The following is a 24,277-nucleotide window of genomic DNA, read 5'->3' on the forward strand; positions in this document are numbered from 1 at the left end:
AAAGCTTTCTTTGGTACATGCTATTTTGAGGTGTGATCAATACATGGATCCCTTTTTAAAAACACACAAGCTACAGCTCACAGAACCAGGGAATTTTATTCCTTTTAAAGTCACCCCTGTGGTGGTATTGTAGGCTTCTTCCAACAATGCTGACTGAATTCAAGCTATTTTAGAGTATTTTGGAAGCATTTTTTGGAATATCTGCAATGGTGGTGCTCTTCTAACTTAGAGGCTAATTTTTTTTTCTTTTTAAATATTATCTCCAAACAAATTTTGTTATTAAGGCGAGATGAATGCTGCCAGGTTGGATAATACTATTTTGGCAAAAATGACTTGATGAAAACTTGGTTGTGAGATTAAATTTCCTATGTGGTTTTTAAGCTGTTCCTGACGTACCCCCACGTAGGAACTTGAAAATTATGTTGAGCCGTGGAAGCATCACCTATGCCTGTTAGCACCTTATTTGATAGACTTCAATTTGCATGTTTAAGTTCTGCTGCATGTACTTGTTAAACAGACCAACTAACCCACTAACAATCTAACCAGCCAACTAGCAAAAGCTTCATTGACTTACACCCACCCACATCTTGAAATTTCCACACTAGGTGTTTTCTGTCTGGAATACGGAGAATCGTTTAAAGAGGCTTCTGCCTGTGCCTTTCCTGTTGCTGCTGCATCTCATCCCACCTATTCCATGGCCACTCACTTCGTCCGCGATGCACACGCCTCCCCGCTCTCTCACCAGCTCGAAGGCTTCCTTCAAAAACCCTTTCGGGTACTGAACAAATCCATTCACCCCCTGCAAAGGAACACACCAAGAATACCTATAATAATAGCACAGGCTTTTGAAAGTATTCAAACAAGGAAGGCCGGTTATCATCATTACCATTAATAATACTAGCAGTTTTTAAAAGTCTCTAGAACGGTTTCAACTATGGGTGACAAGAGAGGTCATCACTCTTATGCCATGTCTTCTGAGAAAAGGATGCACATGTGTTATTATATTTTTTTTCCTGAGATTAGAAAAAAAAAGTAGATTAAGGGGACTTAGCAAGATTATACAAAGGCTCCCCCTGACAGTGGGAGTATTATGCAACTAAAAATCATTGGGGATTCCCTTTGTTTAGAATTTTAGGAGTTCAAAACTTTCATGTGCATGTATTTATCTGTTCAGTCTGGGAATGCAGGAGATGGGTATTTTTTTTTTTTTTAAAGGTCAATTGAAAATCAAGGGCTCTTTTTTTTTTTCCCCAAGGCGACCAAGAGAATGAATTTGGAGAGGGATGCAGCAATGGTTACTTAAATCATTTTAAAATTCTCTAGAATGTATGAATTAAAATCTGATCATTTAAAACTCAGCTCAGTTAACATCTCAGGCTAATATATACCCACTTGAATTGGCTCTGCAAAAAACCCAGCGATTGATTTGGCCACCGAAGTGTTCAGAGTATCTTTGAACTGTTCAATGTACTGGTCTTTAGCTTGGCAGCAGTCTGCAAATAACAAACAAGCAAATAAACAAACAAATTTGAGGATGTGAGAATGGTATCCAGAAGAATGGGGAAAAAAGATAGAAAAAAGGAAATAGGATGAGTAAATTGACTAGAGTCTTTCAAAATACTGTAAACCAAGATATGAGGATATAGATTTCTGAAAGAGGGACTTTCTGTCAGAATGACTTGTATTGTGATTCAAGCAGCCACACTAGGACAGCCACAAGGACAGAAACAAACCACTTCAGTTGTTTCATCTGGGGAAGAAATAACCCCGAAGTATCATTGAGTCTGTTTCACCTAAGGACATGCATCCTCTCAATTGGATAAATTTAATTCAAATGTAATTGGGGTATGCATTTAATTTTTTTGAAAATAACTCTATTTACCTTGTATTGCTACTTAAGCTGGTATAAAATTTTTAAGTTACAAAGTGTCTCAGTCTTTAGAGTTAGCACACATGTTTGTAGAATGATTAAAATTCAGTCTATGGAGGAATGTACTAGAGCCAGATGAACATCTACTGTAGCAAAGGAGAGGAAACTTTCTCCTCTGGAATAGCAAAGGTCCCAGGTTGACGGTATCCACATAGGACCGAACCCTCAGAATTTTTATCCACACCTGTAATTTGGTTCTAAAGAGCACCACAGAGTCTTTGAACTTCAACCTATATCCATGGACAGCAGAAGGGGTCAAGAGGGAGATGTGGATGTGATGGAAGCCCCCAGTCCCGGGAACAGTGAAAGCTGTCTGGAGAGAGTCACCACCTACCATCTTAATGCTTGCATAGAGCATGGCTGTAGCTCTGTCTCCTGAAGACTAGAGATAAGGAATAGAAAGCGTCCGTCATCACCATCAAGACTGAAGCATGAATCTATTTTATTCTTCAGCTTTTTATTTAAAAATGGGAAAAATAAGACCTGGCCCCAAACATATTTTTAGACTACAAGTGATATTTGGGAAAGCTTGTTTGACAGAGATACCTGATATCTTTGGTTAGCTAGAGCTGGGGGTTGGGGTGTGAAGACGGAAGTAATGAAGTCTATTAAGCCCACAAAGCACATTTTTAGCATCAGTTACATTAGTTGCTGGGCAGGATAAAGTAGACAAATATATCTATGCCTCTAGAGATCGAAATTTCCTATTTTTATTAAGAAAGGAAGAGAAAATGGCCTAGGATGACCTTAAAGAATGGATTTGACACGTTCAAAAGGTATAATTTGGAAAGTTAGCAAGCCCATTTGCAACTAGAAAAATCAAAGAGTGGAGCAAAATCAACCCCAATGGCTTAAATTTGGACAAAACCAAACCAAGAGAAGCTTTTGCTTGAACCAGTGCTGGACCTTTCATGTTTTTTTTTCTTTCACTGCCCACACGTTCAGTGATCAGAGGGGTCTTCCACAGTTATCAGCTTTTTATTTCCTGTCGCATTTACTTCATTGGCTCAGTGCTGTAACTCCAGGTCAGGTTGCCTCTGGAGAGAGACATGGTGTCACCATGACAACACCAAGCCGGTAGAGAGTGTATGCTCTGCCGGGTGCTACCCAAGCGACAGAGTGGAGATGGAGAGTTCTATTTTAGCTGGCATAGAAAGAGTTAAGCAGAGTGAGGAGTCAAGAGAGGAAAAAAATATTTCAGGAAAAGGAAATTTGTCTTGCGAAAGGTGAAGAAGAATGACATGGTGGCCATGGGTTTGAAAATTAATCTGGGGAACGTAATTTAGTGGTTACCAGAGGGTAAGGGGGTTGGGGGGTGGGAGATGAGGGTAAGGGGGATCAAATATATGGTGATGGAAGGGGAACTGACTCTGGGTGGTGAACACACAGTGTAATTTATGGATGATGTGATACAGAATTGCACACCTGAAATCTATGTAATTTTACTAACAATTGTCACCCCAATAAATTTAAAAAATAAAATTAAAAAAAAAAAAAAAAAGAATGACATGGTCGGTACCACGTCCGGGACATTGTGGATGCAATGGGGGTTGAGAGGTGAATTTCATCTGAAATCCAGGGCCTGGAATGAACACTTGGAAAGAAGGGAGATAAGGAAATCTACCACATTAACATCTATATTAGGCTCACAAAATGGACCTATGCCTCTGTGGGGGGTGACGACATAATTCTGAGGTGAAAAAGCTACCAAGGTTGGCACTCGAATGAACCCTAAGAGGAACTGAGAACTAGAACCTTCTATACTCAAAGTACTTTACATGTTGGAATGCCTTTGTAAACATATATGAATACATCTTTTCTCAGACCCTAAGAGTGTTAGAAGAGGATGAAGTTCCTTTTTGTATTCCAATTCTGTTTAAAGGTATGATATCGGTCTTATCTCTTAAAGATATGAGTTAAGAGAACAGCTGACTTCAGATATACCAAAGACAGCAGTTCAGAGAAGCAGAAATGAATGTCTGTCACTATCATTTAGCCTCCAGATGCCACTAGAGAGATGACTGTGGGGTTCTGGTATTTTCTAGTTGGCCTAAGACGGAGGAGAAGGTCTCAAAGTGGGAGGAGGCAGAGAGGATGGAGAGAGAAGGGGACACAAAGTAGGGAGGGAAGGAAATGACCATCTCTTGAGTGCTTCTGCCTACTAGGCTCTGTACTGGTGGTTTGCAGTCAGATCAAAGTCTGTGAGATACGCCCGACTGATTTTAGTTCTTGATACCACACATGTAAGATATACAGATACGGCTGCATTTGGTGTTGCTGTTATCCATCCTCCTCTACAAAAAGTTCTCTTGCCTTGATCTCTTGAGCCCTGGGATAAAGGGTCAGGGAGGCAGGTATAGCTACCTCCATTTGACAGATGAGAAAGTGGAAATGAAAGATGGATCTTTTGCTCATAGCTGAATCACAGCAGGGCTGGGAGTAGAATCCAGGTGTCCTGACTTCATGTGTTGACTCAGTCCTGGCCAACAGAACAGAAGTTATTTCTGAGCTGGGGTTCATCCTGCTGCCACATCAGTGTGAACAAGGTGTAATCCTAGGTTAGGAACACTGGCTTGGGGTCAAGTCCTCGCTCTCCTGCCTCCTAGGTGTGGACTTCAGTTTCCTCCTCTTTAAGAGGGAGAGTTTGAAGGACAGCATTAAACTTCCTTATGGTTTTAAGTTCTGTGACCATGACATCTTGTTCCAAGGCTCATTCTTTCATCCTCCTACCTCCATGTTCTATTACCCACCTGGATTTGAAGATGACTGAATTTTCTTCCTTGCAAAGTGATTTTTAAGACTTCTATTTGTATTCTTTCTCTTCACCTAGTGATGCTACTATTCCATTCAAGATCTTTTGGCTAGAGCATCTAGTTCTTTTCCTTCAGCACTACTTAGGAGCAGCTATTCAAAAGGTTCTGAACTGTGGTAAAAAACATGAGGCGGGACTGAGCAAAAAACAGATGCTGTTTCCATGCCTTCTCTCCCTCATGTTAAGAACAGATAAAGAATGCAAATAAAAATGTGATGGATAAATGGAAGGTTTCCTTGTGAGAATGCCTTCCAAACTTTTGCAAGATGTCAGCAGCCTTCAGAAATGGCCTTGTGTTTTGACAGCATCTTTCAAAACATCTCATTTTGGCTGGCATTCTGCGCCCTAGGGGAGCCTCTTGACTGGAGTTTTGAGATTTCTGGAAGTATTGTTTTCCCTCTCCCCTCCTTCCATTGATATTGGTAAATAATTCCACCAACGTTGTTTTCTTTTCAGATCGATTGCAGAGTTACTGCTAATAGAGCTATAGAGCTTCTTTAATCACCAGGTGACAAGTCTGTTTTTAGCTTAGCTCTGACAGCATGAGGTGCTTTTCCCAACAGCCAAATAGCACAGTAGTAGGCATGAGAAATGATTCAACGAGGGGTTGCTTTCTAGTTTTGTTTCCTTTGGCTTTTTCCTTTCCCACTTCTTAAAATCTGTTCACTCAGGAATGGTTCAGCCTTTCTCCAAGTTCCTCATCCCTCCTGACCTTCCACCATGGACCGCCCTCCCTGCCCCATGGGACCTGGTGCACAGCTGCATTTCCTAATTGTTTGCACTGGAGAATCTCGGCAGTGACTTCCTCCCCAAGGGCCATGGAAAACATCTGGGCACATTGTCTGCAAATGGCAAAAGAAGAAGTTGGGCACAACGTGAACACAAGACAGCCAAACTGGGGGATTATGGTACCAATCAAGGCAAGAGGATTTCTTAATTTGATATTGATTTTCCTCCCTTGCTCCTTCCCCACTTAAGATAAAAACCTGTTATTCTGCTTTGAAGAGATAATTTTTTTTTTCTTAGAAAAAGTTATGTGGGCATTCTACAAAGGAAACTGATTTCAGTGTCTGCCTAGAAACAACTTGCTTAAGGGTTTGAAAGAATAAGACTAATTAGGTATCTGATTCTGATGCTGAAAAGGTGGGTACAGCATGTGAGAAGAGAAGCTGAGTACAAGGGTAACTCTAGAAGTTTTATGAATTCAAGGCTCTGAGAGCTAATTTCAATGCATTTATTTGCAGTTTACTTGATTTTATTTAAAAGTAATAAACAAAAACCTCTATTATTAATTTTTACTCAGACTCTGAAGGTTCTTCTAAGAAACATTCCTCCCAAATGGTCTTGAATACAATTAAGTCAAATTGAGCCTCTGATTAATGACAGGCTTTATATTAGTTTCTAATCCTAATGCCTGGAGCATCTGATCAATTATTCCATATACCCAGCAGCCTTTAAATCTCAAAACTCACTGATTGGCAGCCTAGCCCACTGGGCAGTTTCGTCTTGAAGGACATTATGTTTGACAAGCCAAGTGTGTAAGGACTGCAGCCATGGTAGGCACCTCTGCAGACAAAAACAGTGGGAGGACAGAGTTAAGTTCATTGTTCTTTGATCAATGGCCTGTGGAACACAGGGTAGGACAAAAGAGAACATTCATGAAGGCCCTGGAGATAAAATGAGCACCATTTACATGCAACTCCAGTGGTTTCTAAGAAATTTTCTAAGCCCATGTCAGGTGAATATATTTATTTATCTTTCCTACTGGTGTCATAGATTTGAAGTCGTGAAAGGAATTTTGGGGGCCATTTAGCCAGGAACTCTGACCTTAGCACCTACCCTACTCTGTTACTCTGAAGTGGTGAGACTCATCTTTCAGCCACATGCCAGAAATGATATATTTGATGAGTATTTGTCTTCAAAGGAGTTACCTTGAGAAGCCAAATATTCCCGTGATGCAGCTGTAGCTTAATACTTCTGGGTACACCCCTCTTTACATGTCTTATAGCTACCATATGTGGCATATAAGAGACAGGTTTTGTTTCATTTTGAAACTGAAAGTCATATTTAGTATAAATCGTTCTAAACACCAGTCTTGGCTTAAAATGAGTTTGGGCAATTTCCCAGATGAAAACAGCCCAAACTGCAGATTTAGGACTATGTATTAAGACTACGCAGTGGAATTGTCATATATCTTATAAGAGAGAAGACACAAGCACATGTGGAACCCCAGCAGCACAATGACTCTTTTGAATAGATTGATACTTATCTGGACATACGTCATCTGGAATGTTTATTTATCGTGTTTCCCTGAAAATAAGACCAGGTCTTATATTACTTATATTACTTATAAGTATATAAGACCAGGTCTTATATTACTTATATTACTTATAAGTAAAATAAGACCAGGTCTTATATTACTTATATATATTACTTATATTACTGCTCCAAAAGATATATTAGGGTTTACGTTCAGGGGATGTCCTCCTGAAAAATCATGCAAGGGCTTATTTTCCAGTAAGGTCTTATTTTCAGGGAAACACGTTAGGTAAAAGAATCACAATTCTTTATAGCCATATTTTATTGATAACAAATGTTTGCTCAGCCCTGTAGTCATTTCATGTGTTTTTTATACATAACGTGTAGTATTGGATGTGCTGTGGTAATCAAATCTTGTGGAAATCTTATCCTCTTTAGAATCCAGACAGAAATCATGGCCAGACAAGTGAACACATGGGATGATTTCTTCATTCCATCAACTTTTACTATAACTCACTACTGTCTTTTACATAAACCTTATTAGAAGAGTGTTTCAATGTGCTATATAAAATTACCCAAGAGAGGCAACTGTAAGCAAAATTCATAGTTTTCTATTATTTTAATGCTTATAATTTAGCCGTCATTGGTTTATAATTGCTATATTAAATTCTCAATTCTCAAAAGTCACCCAAAAGGAGCAGAAATATACAGGTTTAGATAGGCATCCTCTGAACTTAAAAAGAATAAAAGATGAAAAATGGGTGCAGCCGGCACTGTGAAATCGGTATGTGGCTCCTTATCACAAGCAGATGCTAAACTGGGCCCAGTGTCATATGGTCATCATGCGCTTCTGTGAGTGAAGAACCGTCATTTACCATATGTTGTAGTCAGTACCACTCCTGAAAAGTTAAAAAGCTGTCACACGACCTTTGATTGCATAGGAAATCTATGACATAACTAGGACTCCAAGAAGTTTGTTACCCTAGTCAGGGACCACGACCTCGGAGCAGGTCAGTTTGGATCAGGTTATTTCATCATATAATTCATTTGACTGATCCTGTCTTAAAACCAAAAATTAGAAACATGACCCTGGGAAATGCCCCTCCCTGGTATATTTTAAAGATAGGCATTTAGTATGGGGGTAAGCCACTGTTATGAAAACTGAATATTCCAAGGTGTGGTTACCTGAAAGAAATGATGTCTGTGTTATTTGAGTGAGCTCTGGCCATCAGCATGGCTAAGTCATTGGCTTCCGAGCCACTGTTCACGAAGAAAATGACCTGAGGGAAAAGGAAGACGCATGGCCTCATGTTTTAATTTATTTCCTTATTAGCTAATCGATTCAGAATTGTTAAGGACTGTATGTCCCAACCTCTGATTATTATTTTTTTTCTTTTCCCATTTTTTTTTATTGCTTTCAGGTACACAAAACAATATAATAGTTAGACATTTATCTTTTATATCCCTCACACAGTGACCACCCCCCTCCCTCCATCCACTACCTCTCTGACATCGCACACAACCATTACATTTCCACTGTCTTTATACCTAATGCTGTACTCCGCTTCTTGTAAAAAAATAAAAATAATATATATATATATATATATATATATATATATATATATATATATATATATATATAACAAGCCTCTGACCATTAAGGAGAGTTGCAGTCACTCCAGCAGTCCCATCATTTAATTCCCATCTTAATCCTATCCCTCTTCATTGGGTAGCTGCTAAGTGTTAGACATACAAAAATGGGTAAGTTGTGAAACATTCTGGACTTTCATTGGCTTTCCTTGATGCTCTGCTACATGCGAAGATGGGGAGACTTCTGAGGTGTACACAGTGGTTAGTGGTCACGTAGATGTGAGAACAAAGTGTCTTAGTTCCTGAACATAAACCTCCCCTTCTGAAGGCTTGAAACAGGCCGGCTCCCTGGTCCTGCAGCCCCAGAGGATATCCCAGCCTGTCTGTTCAGTGTGTGTACATGCTGATAAAACAAGAAAACAAACCAAAAATGTTGCTCATCTTGGCCAAAAGGAAGGGGAGATCGGGAGGGTACTGGGTTCTCCGGACTCGGGACCGGCCGGCAGGTATAATGCCCTTGCTGACTTCCTTGCTTCTGCTCTTCCATGAATATGACTGGGCTGAACTGAGGTTGCAGCTATTCCAACTGTTTTCATCTCTTCTAGATAATATAGTAAATAGAATATCTAGATAATGTAGTAAAATAATGGTAATAGCTAACACAACGGACTGTTCTAGGTATTACATATATATTAACTCATTGAATCCCTAAATGCAAATCTTGACCAACATTTTAACATCTCAATTCGGTTAAAAAATTCAATCATTTCAGAGGCAGAAAAAAATCTCATTTAGCAAAAATATCTAAATGCCTTTAGACTAAATGAACTGGGTGATATATTAATTTTTATTTTAAAATGGCTCCACTCTTTGTCAAAGAAGAAATGCAAATGACTTTGCAGAGGGGCTATGAAGCAAAGAGAAAAAAACCTCTTGAGGAACATAAAGGAGGGAATCAGGAGAGTGGGGGCTCCTGCCAAGTGATTTCTGCAAAGATTTGGTGGTGAGGAGAACGACCAATGACAGGCAGAGCTGGTGAAGTGAGTATTGGCTGGTTTCACCAGCAATTCGTAAATTCCTTTCTTCTTGATTGCTTTCAAATATGAGGATTACCTCACTATTTCAGTTGTTCAGTGCACAGACCAAATTCCCTGCCCACGTTCCTACTTCCCAGGACAGCACCCCTGGGATCACGATGTGACGCCTGTCCTTTTCATCCTGGAGCTTTTTTACCTTTAGAGGCTCAGGAAGAAGTGCTGAAAGCTTCTCTGCGTATTCATGGATTGGAGGGTGGACGAAGAAGGCACTTGTGTGCCACAGGCGGCCAAGCTGCTTTTGTGCCACTGCGTTTACCTTCCTGGGTAAACAGAAGAGCAGAGTTACCCACATTGCTGGTGGGCATGTCTTTTCCAACACACACGCTGTTCATTGAACCCAAATATATGGCTATTCCTCAAAGAGTTTCAAGAGGCTGATTTCATCCACACAGGAGAAAGAACTCTGACCACCAGAGGTGTCTGGCAATGGAATATGTTGCTCAAAAGATAATAATTACCTCACCAAGAGAAGTGTTTAAAAGGAGACTAAATGATTATCTCTTAGGGATTTTAGAAAAGAAATTCCTAGTTTAGAAGGGAGTTTGGACTTAGGATCTCTTCTAACCAGGTTTTCTTATTAACCACACTTTCAATAGTTTGGAAAATAATGTGACTCATTGTAAGCCTGTGTGTTCTAGATCCATCAAGCACGTGTATACAAGACAAGATCAATACTTTTTCCTTCGAAGGCGAGCCCCATTTCTGGGTCTTAGTGGTCAGTGTGGAACATTTTGTAACTTCATTATGAAACCACATTCTGAGAAAGAAGGTTCATGTTGGGGGACAGTGGGAACTCGGGGTAAATAGATATGTGGGAACTGACTAGGAATGCCTTGAAAAGACAGATCAAGATGTTTGATCTTGATTTAAAGGACAGCAATGACTAACATTTGGTACACAGCAGTCCGTTTGTTATTAATACCTGTCACTTCGAAAAGATCAGTTCAGTGGTTAAACAATTTTGAGAAATGCTAGCTCACATAGGTTGTCTTACGCCAGTACTTTGTAGTACCTTTCATAGTCTTATGTGCACTGTTGCTCCCCAGGAGGGAGATTTAGTTTAAAGTGTTTCCCACACTTATTTTTTCACAGGACTCTTTACTAATGGATCTTTCCTTTGATCAGTGTTCCATAGAACTCACTTTAGAAAATTGTGAAATATCAATAAACTCTTAAACAGAAGAGATACTTGACAAAAGCATTATTTAGTGAAATAAATCTGAGAGCCACATGAGGGTGGAGTGCAGGGGAAGACTGGTAATGGTGAGGCCAGCTACGAGGGCAGGGTGGCCGTCTAGGCAAGGAAGGAGGAGACCCCCTAGGAGGCTGTGTTAGTGGGAATTAGTGAGAGGGACTAGTAGGAGAGGCATTTCAAGGGAGGGAAAACCAGACTTTGGTTGACTATAGGAAATGAAAGGCAAGGAAGAGTCAAAGATGATGTCAACTCTCTTGCCCGTGATATCGGGAAAAGTCCCGGATAAGTTGAGAAATACAGCTAGTTGTTTAGCTACCCAGCTCCTACGTAGCAGAGAATTTCTGCAGAGTAGATAGCTCCCTTGTGCTGCTTGAGTAAATGAACAGTTGGCTAGAAACAGTATTGTGGAGCACATGGTGGATTTGGTCTTGATGATGTCGACTGTCAGCTGAGGGTGGGATGTTATGGGGTGGGGAGGGGAGTGTTCTGGAAACTGTGCGAAATATGGGACATCTTAATGCCCACTCTAGGTTTACTAGAGTTATTATCATAGCTTGGTTTGGGGCCACGCCTGAAGAAATAGAGTTGGGTAAGGCTGCGGAAAATATAGCAACTAGTAACCAGATGTCGGGAGATGGGATGGGGCCTATTCTGTGAAGGGAAATAATAGCCACAAAGGGGATATAGAAAGAAGAGCAGGGGGGCTAAGGAAAGAGCCTGGGAGACCCAGAGCTAGGGCTCAGAGGGACTAGCTGCAGGGTCAGAGGGAGATCAGGTGGACAAAGGTCGTGAAGCCAGTCAGAGCGGTCGATTAACCAGGGCAATGTCCAACTTTATTGGGAGGCTTCAATGAGAATGTTCAAAAATTTCTCCTTTTTTTTTTTTTTTTACTTCTTTCAGGTGGGTGTTTCCTATGTTTTAAATTACACTTGAAATTTATTCTGCATGTTCCTCAGGACCTTGCATGGGGCTAGTGCTTCCTGAAGACAGAAATGGGAAGGGGAAAGTTATGGGAGGAGAAGGTGAGGGCTGGACCCTGGAGGTAAAATTCACCCCTCACCACCTCACAGTTGCTTGTAGAGAATACCCTTTGCCCCTACTTTGACAGAAGGGCCCAAACCTATTCAATTTACTTAGACTTGCTGCTTAATTTTCGTCCCACTTAATGTCCATTTTATTGGCTAGATTACTAAAGGCAAGAGAAAAACAGACATTAAAATGAGATGGCTGCACTGAAACCAGGACCACAGAAGGACCTGCTGAGGGCATTGGCGTGAACGGGTTGATGACCAAGGTAGCAGAGGATCTCAGGATGAACAGGTCCATCCTAATGTAAATTCTCAGCCATGGTTACATCTTCCTCTTCTCATTCTTTCCTTCCTCATCCATCAGTCAGAGTAGGTGATGAAGATCCTTTGGCTAGAAGTGATTTCTCATCTCTTGTCATCCCCACCCCCCACACTCGCCCCTGAATTCTCTGAGAATCTCCCGTCTTCCTCTTCTTTCTGCCTTTTCCTCAGTGCGTTTCCTCTCTGTGGAAAGCTGTTACTAGTGAGGAGAAACACCCAGAAATGCAATACTCCATTCAGATGGTACATGCCATATTTCAGGTGCAATGAGAATGACTAAATCGTGTGTTGTTAAGAAAATGAAAAAACACAGTGTTAAGAATTTTTTGTTGTCGTCGTTACCCAGGAAGTAGCAAGGAGCATGTCAACCGTAAACTAGTATACGCCGAAGGAGAGAGAATTTTTAACCAGGGTTCTGAATCACTAACATGATCATTAGCCTGTTTTCCATATATTCTGGAGTGAGAAAAGCCCAGAATTTTAAGGATACTCACGGGTGGCAGTGACCGACACTGACAGTTACGATCCCAGAAAAGAAATCCAGGTATCTCTTTCCCTCATAATCAAATAGCCACTCCATGTGACCCTGGTGGAGCAATAAAGGCTCTGAAAAATACGGCATCAGTATCGGGGATAGATGTTGCTTGTGGATCTCCAGGACACGGTCATAGGCGAGGGACTGTGGACGACAACATTTCAGTATTGAAAATCTTGCCTTTCCTTGTCTCTACATTTCTTATGACAGCCAGTCACCAGAGCAGTGCCTCATGTCTCTACGGGCCGAGGGTGAGGCCCCTGTGCTATGCTCACACGTGCATGTGTTTGCTCGGTTTCTTCCTCGCAGGATATGAAGGTCCTTCGTCTCACATTGGGGTAATTGCTAATGCGGCCCTCGGATCCCTTTCTAGATCAAATGTGAAGGAGGGGACTGAAAATTTCTACCTCTCAATGGAAAGCCTTGGCTTTGAGTTGATTTTTGCTGTGAAAAACAAAACAAAACAACTTTGGAAGTAAATGTCTGAAGTAAATGTCAGTTTTTATTCTTTCTTGCAGTTTTTTTTTTTTTTTAGAATAAAAAATACAGTGTGGGTGGTGTTCGTGTCTTTATCAAACTTCTCTCCTACACTTCTCTTTGTGGGTCCCTCCTGACCACCTATTAATTCTACAATTTCTACCCTCTGAATATTATTACATGTAAAATAAAAAGCTTGGAAAGAGAGAGAGAAAAAAATACTTATTAGCTCGACAGCAAAATGATGACTTTATGTTTTTTTAGTGGAGAACTCCGGAACATCAGATCATGCATTGCCATAGGAGACCGTCAAAATCAGAACATTTTTTTTTTTAATTTTCTTTTTTCAACTTTTTAAAATTTTATTTTTAGTGTGTTTTTTCAGGACCCATCAGCTCCAAGTCAAGTAGTTGTTTCAATCTAGTTGTGGAGGGTGCAGCTCACTGGCCCATGTGGGGATCGGACCAGCAACCTTGTTGTGAAGAGTACTGCACTCTAACCAACTGAGCTAACTGGCCACCCCCAGAACAACATTTTTTAAAGTTAATGTGTCCTGTCACATTTTGTGATATATGTATTTGTGTATCTGTATATCTATATCTCTGTTCCTGGGATACATATATTGTGCTTTTCCTGCATTCTTTGTCTCTCTGTCTCTGCCTCTGTCTCTGTCTTTCTCTCACACACATGCACACCAATTCGTACAATAGCATTGAATGGAGTTAGAGGGTTCAGATGCTCCCAGTGACTTACAAGGATAGATTCTCTGGGAGGGGATGGCTCAGTGGCAGGCAGGGCCATTTGTGGGTCTTTTTGAGGAAACGATTAATTGAGCCCTTTAAGGAAGAACCACCTCTTTGGGGTTTTTCTAAAGCTCTGACTCTTACCTGGTATCTTTCGGGTGTGAAGTCACATGGAGGCATTCTGGGTTTTGTATGAAGACTGAGCTTGGCTACAGATGTCCAGAAAGCACCTGGTAAAAGCGAAGTGAGTTAGGATCCTCAACTAAACATCACACAGGCCCATTTGTAAAAATCACTCATGGTTACCCAAATCAAAGGCCTTAGGCATTTTCATTTCTTAGTTAAAAAAAAAAATCATTTCAGTCATCCTTTAGTTTGGATTTAAAAGCTGAGTTTTCTGGAGGAACAAAAGGGTTTTGTTCCTCGAATCTAGTCAGGAAAGGCATGGAGGGTGTTGGGAGAAGTTATGGTTTCCCCACCACAGTCCATCACAAGTTTGGGGAGCTCCTCCCCCATCCCCAATGTCAACGACATGTCTCTTTCAGTTGACCAAACTTCTTCCAGTGCCATGAGTTGCTGGAATAGATCCTCTTTGTAAATAGAGGTGCTTTCTGATCTTTGGGTTGCCCAACGCCTGAATCCCAGTACTCTCCCAGTTCCCGGTACTGGGTTGACTGTTAATAAACAAGAAATGAATGGCCATTGACTATCCTTGTAAGAATCAGGAGAGATAAGTACTAGGCAATGTATTATATTAACAAATGAATACTGCATTCAAATACATCTGAAAGACAAGCCTTCCTCCAAAACACAACAATACAAAGAGCATGATGTCACAAGACCATGACAAAGCAAAGATAAGCTGACCCAGAGGATCATTAAATATTTGGAGCTAGAAGGGACCTTAGATTTGTGTATGTCAAAATGCTCATTTTATAGATGAGGAAACCAGCCTAAAGTGGTTAAGTTAATTTGTGCAAGGTCCCCAAGCTAGTTAGCTGCATGCAGAACAAGAATAAAACTCCAAGTTTCTGATCCCCAGCCTAGTACTTTTTCACTCATTCATTGGCCACCTTCACCTTCCCCTGCCAGCACATATTCTGATCTCTCTATGGCATTGCAATGGAATAATAGAGCCAGAGATCAGAGCTGGAAGAGATGGCTAGAGACTTTTTAAGTACTCTTGGAAAAGAATGCTGCTAATTTTGAAGTCAGAGATAATTTTGCAGGTGGAGAGAGCTGAGAAAATGATGTCTCTTATTCAGCACAAAGGTTTGAATTCCTGGATGAAATGTTGGTATTTTGTGTGGTTATGAAGTCACAGTCCTGAGAAACACAATGAACAATTTTGTTTTTAAAGGAAGCTGAAAAGTAACAGCTCTAAATATGTTTTCTTTCAAAGAGATCTCATTCACTTTTCTGCTCTAAAGAATCACAAATGTCATTAATTTGTTCTTCCTTTAAAAGCAAGTGGCTTTTTGCTCTCCATGTGCAAAAATGACCAAAAAGTGATAACTTAAGTTTTCTGAGAATTTCACGTTTTGAAAAGCTTTTCACTGTGTCCCTCTACATTAGTTACACTTCTGAGATGGAAAAAAAAATTCTGAATGTGTTTCTAAGAATTCAAATTCCCTTCACTCTTTCAGGCTCCTTTTCCTATCTGCAAAATTGGAGTTGCCCATTGAGAAGGCCGTAAGCTCTCTTGACTTCAAGGTTATGAGAATTATGAGAGTAGGCTGGAGGGGGAAGAGAATTGGAAAGAAAGATTTGATAAAGGAAAGCCTGGATTTGAAATAGTCAAGGCAGACTCATTCATTCATTGGTTCATTCATTCATTCATCCATTAACTCAACTGAGGAATATGATGGTGGAATAGGGCTCCAAATAAAATACATAAAATCCTGTTCTCAGGAAGGAAGGAAGGAAGAAAAGAAGGGAAGGAGGAAGGAAAGAAGGAAGAAAAAAAGGAAGACAGCAGGCAAGTAGGAAAAATAATTAGTCAATAAGTAAAATAAGTCTAGATAACAGCTGAAAAGTCTATTGCCTTTCGTACCTCCCATCTCACTAAACAACCCAAACTTAAAAATAATAGTAATAATAATAATTGATGGCTAAAAAAGAAACAAAAATACTTTGGTTTTCATTATTTGCTAGGAAAAAAATAAAATCTAAATATATAGATAATTGTCTGCATTCTTTTTTAAAATTATATATATGTAAATATATATAAATACAAATATACATATATATTTAATTATAGTTGACATTCAATATATTCAGCTTCAGCTTCAGGTGTACAGTGCAGTGATCAGGCATCTACACTTTCCATGAAGTGGTCTCCCTAATAAAACATGTGCCCACCTGACACCCTACAAAATCTTTGCAACATTATTGATTTTATTCCCCAAACTGTCCTTCATATCCCCGTGGCATTATTGTGGCTATTAATTTGTACTTTTTAATCCCTTTACCTTCTCTCTCAACCCCACCCATCCAGCAGACATCACTTTTTCTCTATATCTCTGAGACTACTTCTGTTTAGTTTGTTCATTTATTCTGTTGTTTAGATTCCATATACCGTGTTTCCTGAAAATAAGACCTAGCCGGACCATCAGCTCTAATGCATCTTTTGGAGCAAAAATTAATATAAGATTGGGTATTATATTGTATTATATTATACCCAATCTTATATTAAAATAAGACTGGGTCTCTTATTAGTTTTTGCTCCAAAAGATGCATTAGAGCTGATGGTCTGTTTAGGTCTTATTTTTGGGGAAACATGGTATAAATGAGATCACATGGTATTTGTCTTTCTCCAAGTGACTTATTTCACTTAGCAAAATGTTCTCTAGGTCCATCCATATCGTTGCAAATGGTAAGATTTCATTTTTCTTTATAGCCGAGTAATGCTCCATTGTATAAATGTACTACAGTTTTTCAATCCAGTCATCTACCGCTAGGCATTTCAGTTGTTTCCATGTCTTGGCTATTGTGCATAGTGCTGCAATAAATATACGGGTACATATATTTTTTTCGAATTAGTATTTTGGATTTCTCTGCATAGATACCCAGGAGTAGAATTGCAGGGTCATGAGGTAGTTCCATTTTCAATTTTTTGAGATACCTCCATGCTGTTTTCCATAGTGGCTGCACCAATCTGCAGTCTCACCAACAGTGCACGAGGGTTCCCTTTTCTCCACATCCGCGCCAGCACTTGTTGTTTATTGATTTATTGATGATAGCCATTCTGGCCAGAGTGAGGTGTTATCTCATTGTGGTTTTTATTTGCATTTCCTTTAATGGTTAGTGATGTTGAACACTTTTTCATATGTCTGTTGGCCATCTGTATATCCTCTTTAGAGAAATGTCTCTTCACGTCCTCTGCCCGTTTTTTAATTGGGTTGTTTGTTTTTTTGGTGTTGAGTTGTATGAGTTTTTTTTTATATATAAATTTTGGATATTAACCCCTTATCTGATGTATCATTGACAAATATCTTCTCCCATTCAGTAGGATGCCTTTTTGTTTTATTGATGGTTTCCTTGGCTGTGAAAGAAATTTTTAGTTTGATGTAACTCCATATGTTTATTTTTTCTTTAGTTTCTCTTGCCCAAGGGGATATATTAGTAAAAATATTATTAAGGGTAATATCTTCAAATTTACTACCTATATTTTCTTCTAGGAGTTTTATGGTTTTGGATCTTACGTTTAAGACTTTAATCCATTTTGAGTTTATTCTCGTCTATGGTGTAAGGAGGTGGTCCAGCTTCAGTTTTTCCCATGTGTCTGTCCAGTTTTCCCAGCATCATTCATTAAATAGACTGTCTTTACCCCAATGTAAATTCTTGCTTCTATTGTCATTGATGAAATGACCATATAGGTATGGATTTAGTTCTGGGCTCTCTATTCTGTTCCATTGTATCTGCTATATATGTATCTGCTTCTTTGCTAATACCATGCTGTTTTGATTACTACAGGCTTATATTATGATTTGATGTCAGGTAGCATGATACCTCCCACTTTGTTCTTATTTCTCAAGATTGCTGTGGCTATTTGGGATTTTTATGGTTCCACCTAAATTTTAAGATTATATGTTCTAGTTCTGTGAAAAATGTCATTGGTAATTTGATAAGGATTGTGTTGAATCTATATATTGCTTTAGGCAGTATGGACATTTTAACTATATTAATTTTTCCTATCCATGAATTGCCTGCATTCTTTATTCAAAATAGCTTATGTTTTGAGAATGACATAAGTGTTCAGTGTTAATAAAACTTCTCTTGGGTTCTTGGAAATTGTGTGTGTGCATGTACACACATGCCTGTTTGCGTATGCATGCATGGGGGCTGTGTGTGTATGGGGGGAGACAGACCCAAAAGGAGTGGGGGAAGCGATAACTGAGATTTGAGTTAATAAAACTGAATCCCAGGTCTACTTCTGTATAGGCATTTTTTGTTTCTTTTTTTTTTTTTTTATCATTTTAATCGTCTGATGTTGCCTTTTTGGGCTGCTAAACACAGATGACAACTAATGATTTTCATCCAATTTACCAATGTCCACTTCAAGTCACCTGGACAACTCAACTTAAAAGTGACATTTAATTTGGGGAACCCCACCACTCTTACATAATAAATGCCAAGTGGGTAAGTAAATTTAGTTTTCCAACTGCATAATTCTCACAGAGCTCCACAGCAAGTAACCTTAACTTTTTCTTCTTTCCCTCCAAATCAATCAAAAAGTGAAAACTTGTTGGGTGATTAGTGAGAGAAATCGACTTTTGTGACGTTTGAAAATTCTAGGGAAAATTCTCTTTGTAATGATAAAGATTTTTCTAATATCCACAACCAGCTTTCAACACGGAGAAGGCATTTATCAAGGGCTTCCTTACTCATAAAAAAAACAAGGTTATAAAGTATTTGAAAATACACAATGGACGCAGTTAATGGAACATTAAGGAGATTTACTGAAATGCTTTACTTCTGCCTAGCATATTAGGCAACTTTAAAAAAGTTTGTCACTTTGGTTATCTCATTTGATACTTAGCATAGTCAAGGCTTTAGGAAGATTTTATCTTTCACCTTAGAGCTGAGGCTGAGATAGATTAAATGTGAGGTGTTTGCAGTTTTGAGGGTCTCCCAGAGGGTTAGGGGCTTGACATGCCACCTCATGGAGGCCTGTTGAGACAAAGGTGAGGTCTGGATAAGCGAGGGGCAGTGGTTAGTTAGGGAGAAATTTTTTCTCATCTGCACCCCGCTGGGCTGGAGCTGCCAGCTCCCAGACGTGGCGGGCAGCTTTTTTTCTTCATAAACTGTTCCGCAGTCAGCATGGTTAGAGAACTTTTATAGTTGCTATTCAGTATCAGCCGATCCCCCATCACAATTAATAGGACTCTAGTCTCTGTGGGGAACCACTTCTGCCAAACCATGTGTTCTGAGAGACAGGATAACCCCATCAGGGCTGCCAGGGTAAGGACAGGAAACCTATGATGGATGAATGAGATGTCCTTTCCTTAGGGCTTGAAGTCTCCTGAGGGCCCAAGAATACAACCGGATGGAGAGAATAGCTGGCAGCCTTTATCAGAACCATGACACGCTTACGAAGGATTTGCTGCCCAGCCTTCCCTCCTGTCTCTTCATGCCCAATCCTGCCCACCTCCTCACTCTTCTGTTGATTCTTTCCACCTTCCCTCCATAGACTTCCAATAAACAATCTTTTGCTTTAAGTCAACCAGGCCCAGTTGCTGTTGTTCACAAGTGAGAACTCTGCCTGATCCTGAGGCTGGCAGGTCGTCCTTCCTTTTGGCACTTTTGGGAGCAGGCCCTCTCTGAGGTCACCCCTCCTGGCCCTTGGCAAGGGTTAAATCAGTTTTGAGGCTCCTGCGAAGACTTCCTGGAGCAGTGTGGGCAGGAGACGTCCCTTCAGGGCTAATTTTAATGTTTTTCTCAGAAAAAGGGTTGCAGAAATCATGGGAAGCTTCTCAGGGACATGGGCTTTATTTGCCATCACCCGCAGCCCTGTGCACCCCTCCTTGTGGGCGAGAAGGCAGATGATAGGAAAATGGTACATTCGAGCACATACCACTCCTTCCTGGAAATGTTATACATTTATCAATTATTAGCTGCTTAGTAAGAAAGAAGGCACCGCTGAGATATTTTCTTTGCTCTTTTATACTGAAAATAAATTGCTTCTATAACTTGGCATACATATTTAGCCCTAAATGATTGTGCATACAAATATAGGCAAGGTTGAATATTTTATGTACTCATATATCATCCAGTGTATAGGTTGGTGTTATACAAGGATTGTGATGCATTTATATTTGTGTATCCGACAATACTTAACATCTGGTGATCTCCCTATCTAACATACCCCTGCCTCCTCCTCCCTCCATTTTATCTTTCTACCCCTTCACCCTTTGGCTTTATTCACGACATGTATCTCTACTGGATTTTTTTTTTAACTTATTTTTTTACCTGTTTATGCTCAGTCTCTCTCTGGGATACATAAGCAGTAGTTTTACTTTGCTTACTGTGGCTCTGCTTATGGTATAGGTGCACAGTATGTGCTCAAATACATTTTTTTAAAATAATTTTTTATTAATTACAATTGACATACAATATTATACTAGTTTCAGGTGTACAACATAGTAATTAGACATTTATACAACTTATGAAGTGATCACCCTGATAAGTCTAGTATCCATCTGACACCATACATTGTTATTAAAATTATTATCGACTGTATTCCCTGTGCTGTACTTTACATCCCTATGACTACTGTGTAACAACCAATTTATACTTCTTAATCCCTTCATCTTTTTCATTCATCCCTGCAACCCCTCTTCCATCTCACAACCATCAAAATGTTCTCTGTATTTATGAGACTGTGTTTTGTTTGTTCATGTATTTTGTTTTTTAAATTCCTCATATAAGTGAAGTCATGTGATATTTGTCCCTCTTTGTCTGACTTATTTCACTTAGCATAATACCCTGTAGGTCCATCCATGTTATTGCAGATGGCAAGATTTCATTCTTTTTTATAGTTGAGTAATATTCGATTGTATATATGTACCACTTCTTTATCCATTCATTCATTGATGGACACTTAGATTACTCCCATATCTTGGCTATTGTAAATAATGCTACAATGAACATATGGATGCCTGTATTTTTTTTGAATTAGTGCTTTAAATTTCTTCAGATAAATACCCAGCAGTGAGATTACTGGGTCCTTCATTGTTTCTTGTTATAGCCTTTATTTGTTAAGTATTGCTACCCCAGCATTTTATTTTCCATTTCCATTTTCATGAAATATCTTTTACCCATACTTTTAATTTCAGTCTGTGTATTTTTTTTAATTTATCTGAAGTGAGTGTCTTGTAGGCAGTATGTGTAATGGACCTGTTTTCTTATCCATTCAACAACACTATGATTTTTTTCTTTTTCTAGAATGCTCTTTATTTGGACATTCACAGGACATGTTCACAAGTATTTGTTTGAAGTTATGTGCAAAACTCATTCTCTCACTTTCCACCTGCTCTGCTTTTCCTTTGTACCTATGTACCTTAAAACCTACAGTTCTCAGTTATTGTGAACATGCAGACAATGTTTTAGGGACCTACATGGAGCATCTGCTTCCAAATATGGAGTAAGAGTCTAGGGACAAAGTCACTAAGACATTGAAACTCACAGGGGACCAAGGCAGAGAAAGGCGACAAAATCAGTTCATGAATTTGGGACTGTGAGCTTCCAGGGGAACAAAGAACACGCTAAAAAACATTGTTTGGATTCTTCCTGTTTGAGAAAAATACAATGAGCCCTGAATATATGTTTCTATATTTAGCACTGTCTATAAGTCACTAAAGATCATTCTGTCTTTTGATTGGAGCATTTAATCCCTTTACCTTTAAAATAATTGTTGATAGATATGTAGTTATTGCCATTTTATTATTTATTTTTGAAATCTTTCTTTTTCTTTGTCTTTTTTTTTTTTTTTTTTGTCTTAAAGAAGTCCCTCTAACAATCCTTGTAATACTGGTTTGGTGATGATGAACTCCTTTAGCTTCTTCTTGTCTAGGAAGTTCTTTATCTGTCCTTTGATTCTAAGTGATAGCTTTGCTAGGTAGAGTAATCTTGGTTGTATGTCCTAACTTTTCATCACTTTAAATATTTCCCGCCAATCCCTTCTGGGTTTCTGTTGAGAAATCAGCTGATAGTCTTCTGTGAGCTCCCTTGTAGGTAACTAACTGCTTTTCTCTTGCTGCTTTTAAGATTTTTTCTTTGTCTTTAACTCTTGGCATTTTAATTATGATGTGTCTCAGTGTGGGCCTGTTTGGGTTCATCTTGTTTGGGACTCTGAGTTTCCTGGCCTTGTATGTCTATTTCCTCTGCTAATTTAGGAAAGTTTCCATCATTATTTTTAAAATCTTTATTAAATTTATTGGGGTGACATTGGTCAGCAAAATTATATAGGTTTCAAGTGTACAATTCTACAATACATCATCTATATATTACCTTGTGTGTTCACCACCCAGAGTCAGTTCTTCCATTACCATATACTTGACCCCCTTTATCCTCTTCTACCACCCCCACCTCCCCTTACTCACTGGCAAACACTAAACTGTTGTCTGTGCCTATGATTTTTTGTTTGTTTGTTTAGTTCTTTTGTTACTTTCAGTTTTATATGGTACATAAGAGTATAAGTGAAATTTTTCTGTCTGACTTATTTCTGTCTGACTTATTTCACTTAGCATGATAATCTCAAAATCCATCCATGTTGTTGCAAATGGCAGTATTATATCTTTTCTTATAGTTGAATAATATTCCATTGTATGTATGTACCACATCTTCTTTATCCAATAATCTATCGAAGGACACTTTATTTCCATGTATTGGCCACCATTAATAATGTGGCAATGAACATAGGGGCACAAATATCTTTATGGATAAATGTTTTCAAATTTTTGGTAGGTATCCAGATGAGATATTGCTGGGTTGTATGATAATTCTATTCTTAATTTTTTTGAGGAACTTCCATACTGTTTTCCATAGTGGCTGTAACTTGGGTAACAACAATAAGTACCTTGTTGGTAACTGAGGGGATGGTTCCATCTCGTGGGGGCACGGTGGAAATGTGTGAGGATGCCTTATGTCTTTTAAAGTAGTCAGCCATAAATATCTCTACATTGCATTGAATACTTTACTTTGAATTGCTTTTCTTTTATTTCTTCTTTGTATTACAGCTAAGATATCATGCTGCTTTTATTTTGAAAATGTATATAGTCAGGTTTTATTATCCATGAATTTTATTTTGGGACAAAAAGGGACATTGGAAAATACTGGACATGAGGGGGGGCATTGGATCTGACAGGATGAGAACGGCTGGGTTAGATGACCTGTCTCTAAGACCCCATCCAGGTCTAACTTTCCAAAATTCCAGAACATAGTCCTTTCCCCTCACTGACCCTCCACTGACCCATGACTCCCTAGTTTCCACTCACCGCTCAGAGAAGGGTACTTCGTTTGGATCCTGAGAGAGGAAGTCTCCAGGCGCAAAGTTCTAGGCAAATGTCTCCAGGCTAGAGTCATGTCTCTTAGTCAGGAGGCAAATCTCTCTGGAAGCAGTTCGGAGGAAGGGCTCCAACTGCTCACCCACCAGCTGGACTTTGAAATTAGGATGGAAGGGGAGGAGCTCTAGAGGGGATCCTGGAATGGTTACTGCCACCACTTTAACAAACGCAGAGCTTCCAGGGCTGGCAACAGTGCCTTAAGGGAAGAGAAAGAAAAAGGGAGTGGGGTAACGGAAGGAGGGAGAAAGGAAAGAGAAAAAAGGCAGGCAGGCAAAGTGAAGGTCTTCTGGACTAGTTTGGTTAATTTTGTGTTCCATCAGGGTCTCATTGGTGTGGGTTTCTCTGCAGGAGGGTGGGGATGGGTTTGGGGGAAAGGTCAGGAATTGAGAAGGAGGCATGTGAATAGAGAGAGAGAAGGGGAATATGTAAGAAGTGAATGGATAAAAAAATTGGTATTGGTATTGGGGCATCTTAGAGAAAGGGAAGAGGGATTATTGGAGAAGGGGGCACTCCAAAGGGAAGGAGAGGGCCACCAAATAGCTAGGCAAAGCTCTAGATGCTGTGCATCCCCTTAGTTGTCTGAATGAGGCAAGAAGTTGAGAGCTGAGGAGTTAGGGCACTTTATTTTTATTACATTTTAATTTCTTAAATTCCCAGTTGTCATTCCTGCCTCCCCCTCCTCTAATCTCCATAAGCAGCTGTTTAGTCTGTTTAATACATATCT

General features: G+C 39.5%; 1 protein-coding gene across 2 annotated transcripts in view; it reads right to left on the reverse strand.

Annotated features, from left to right (window-relative positions):
- AGXT2 (alanine--glyoxylate aminotransferase 2) overlaps positions 1–23,634 on the reverse strand; it is a 37,363-nt gene extending 13,729 nt beyond the window's left edge. For both annotated transcript variants that reach the window (XM_033111010.1, XM_033111009.1), the window contains exons 1-9: positions 23,485–23,634; positions 14,132–14,217; positions 12,727–12,911; positions 9,825–9,948; positions 8,187–8,281; positions 6,215–6,308; positions 5,491–5,584; positions 1,393–1,493; positions 707–799 (exon numbers count right to left, since the gene is read on the reverse strand). In XM_033111010.1, the coding sequence (XP_032966901.1) occupies positions 707–799; positions 1,393–1,493; positions 5,491–5,584; positions 6,215–6,308; positions 8,187–8,281; positions 9,825–9,948; positions 12,727–12,911; positions 14,132–14,217; positions 23,485–23,572 (960 nt within the window). In that variant the 5' untranslated portion in view covers positions 23,573–23,634. The remainder of the gene's footprint in view (positions 1–706; positions 800–1,392; positions 1,494–5,490; positions 5,585–6,214; positions 6,309–8,186; positions 8,282–9,824; positions 9,949–12,726; positions 12,912–14,131; positions 14,218–23,484) is intronic.
- Positions 23,635–24,277: the final 643 nt, after the last annotated feature.

The sequence above is a fragment of the Rhinolophus ferrumequinum genome, chromosome 7 (assembly GCF_004115265.2).
Source record: "Rhinolophus ferrumequinum isolate MPI-CBG mRhiFer1 chromosome 7, mRhiFer1_v1.p, whole genome shotgun sequence".
Lineage (NCBI taxonomy): Eukaryota > Metazoa > Chordata > Mammalia > Chiroptera > Rhinolophidae > Rhinolophus > Rhinolophus ferrumequinum.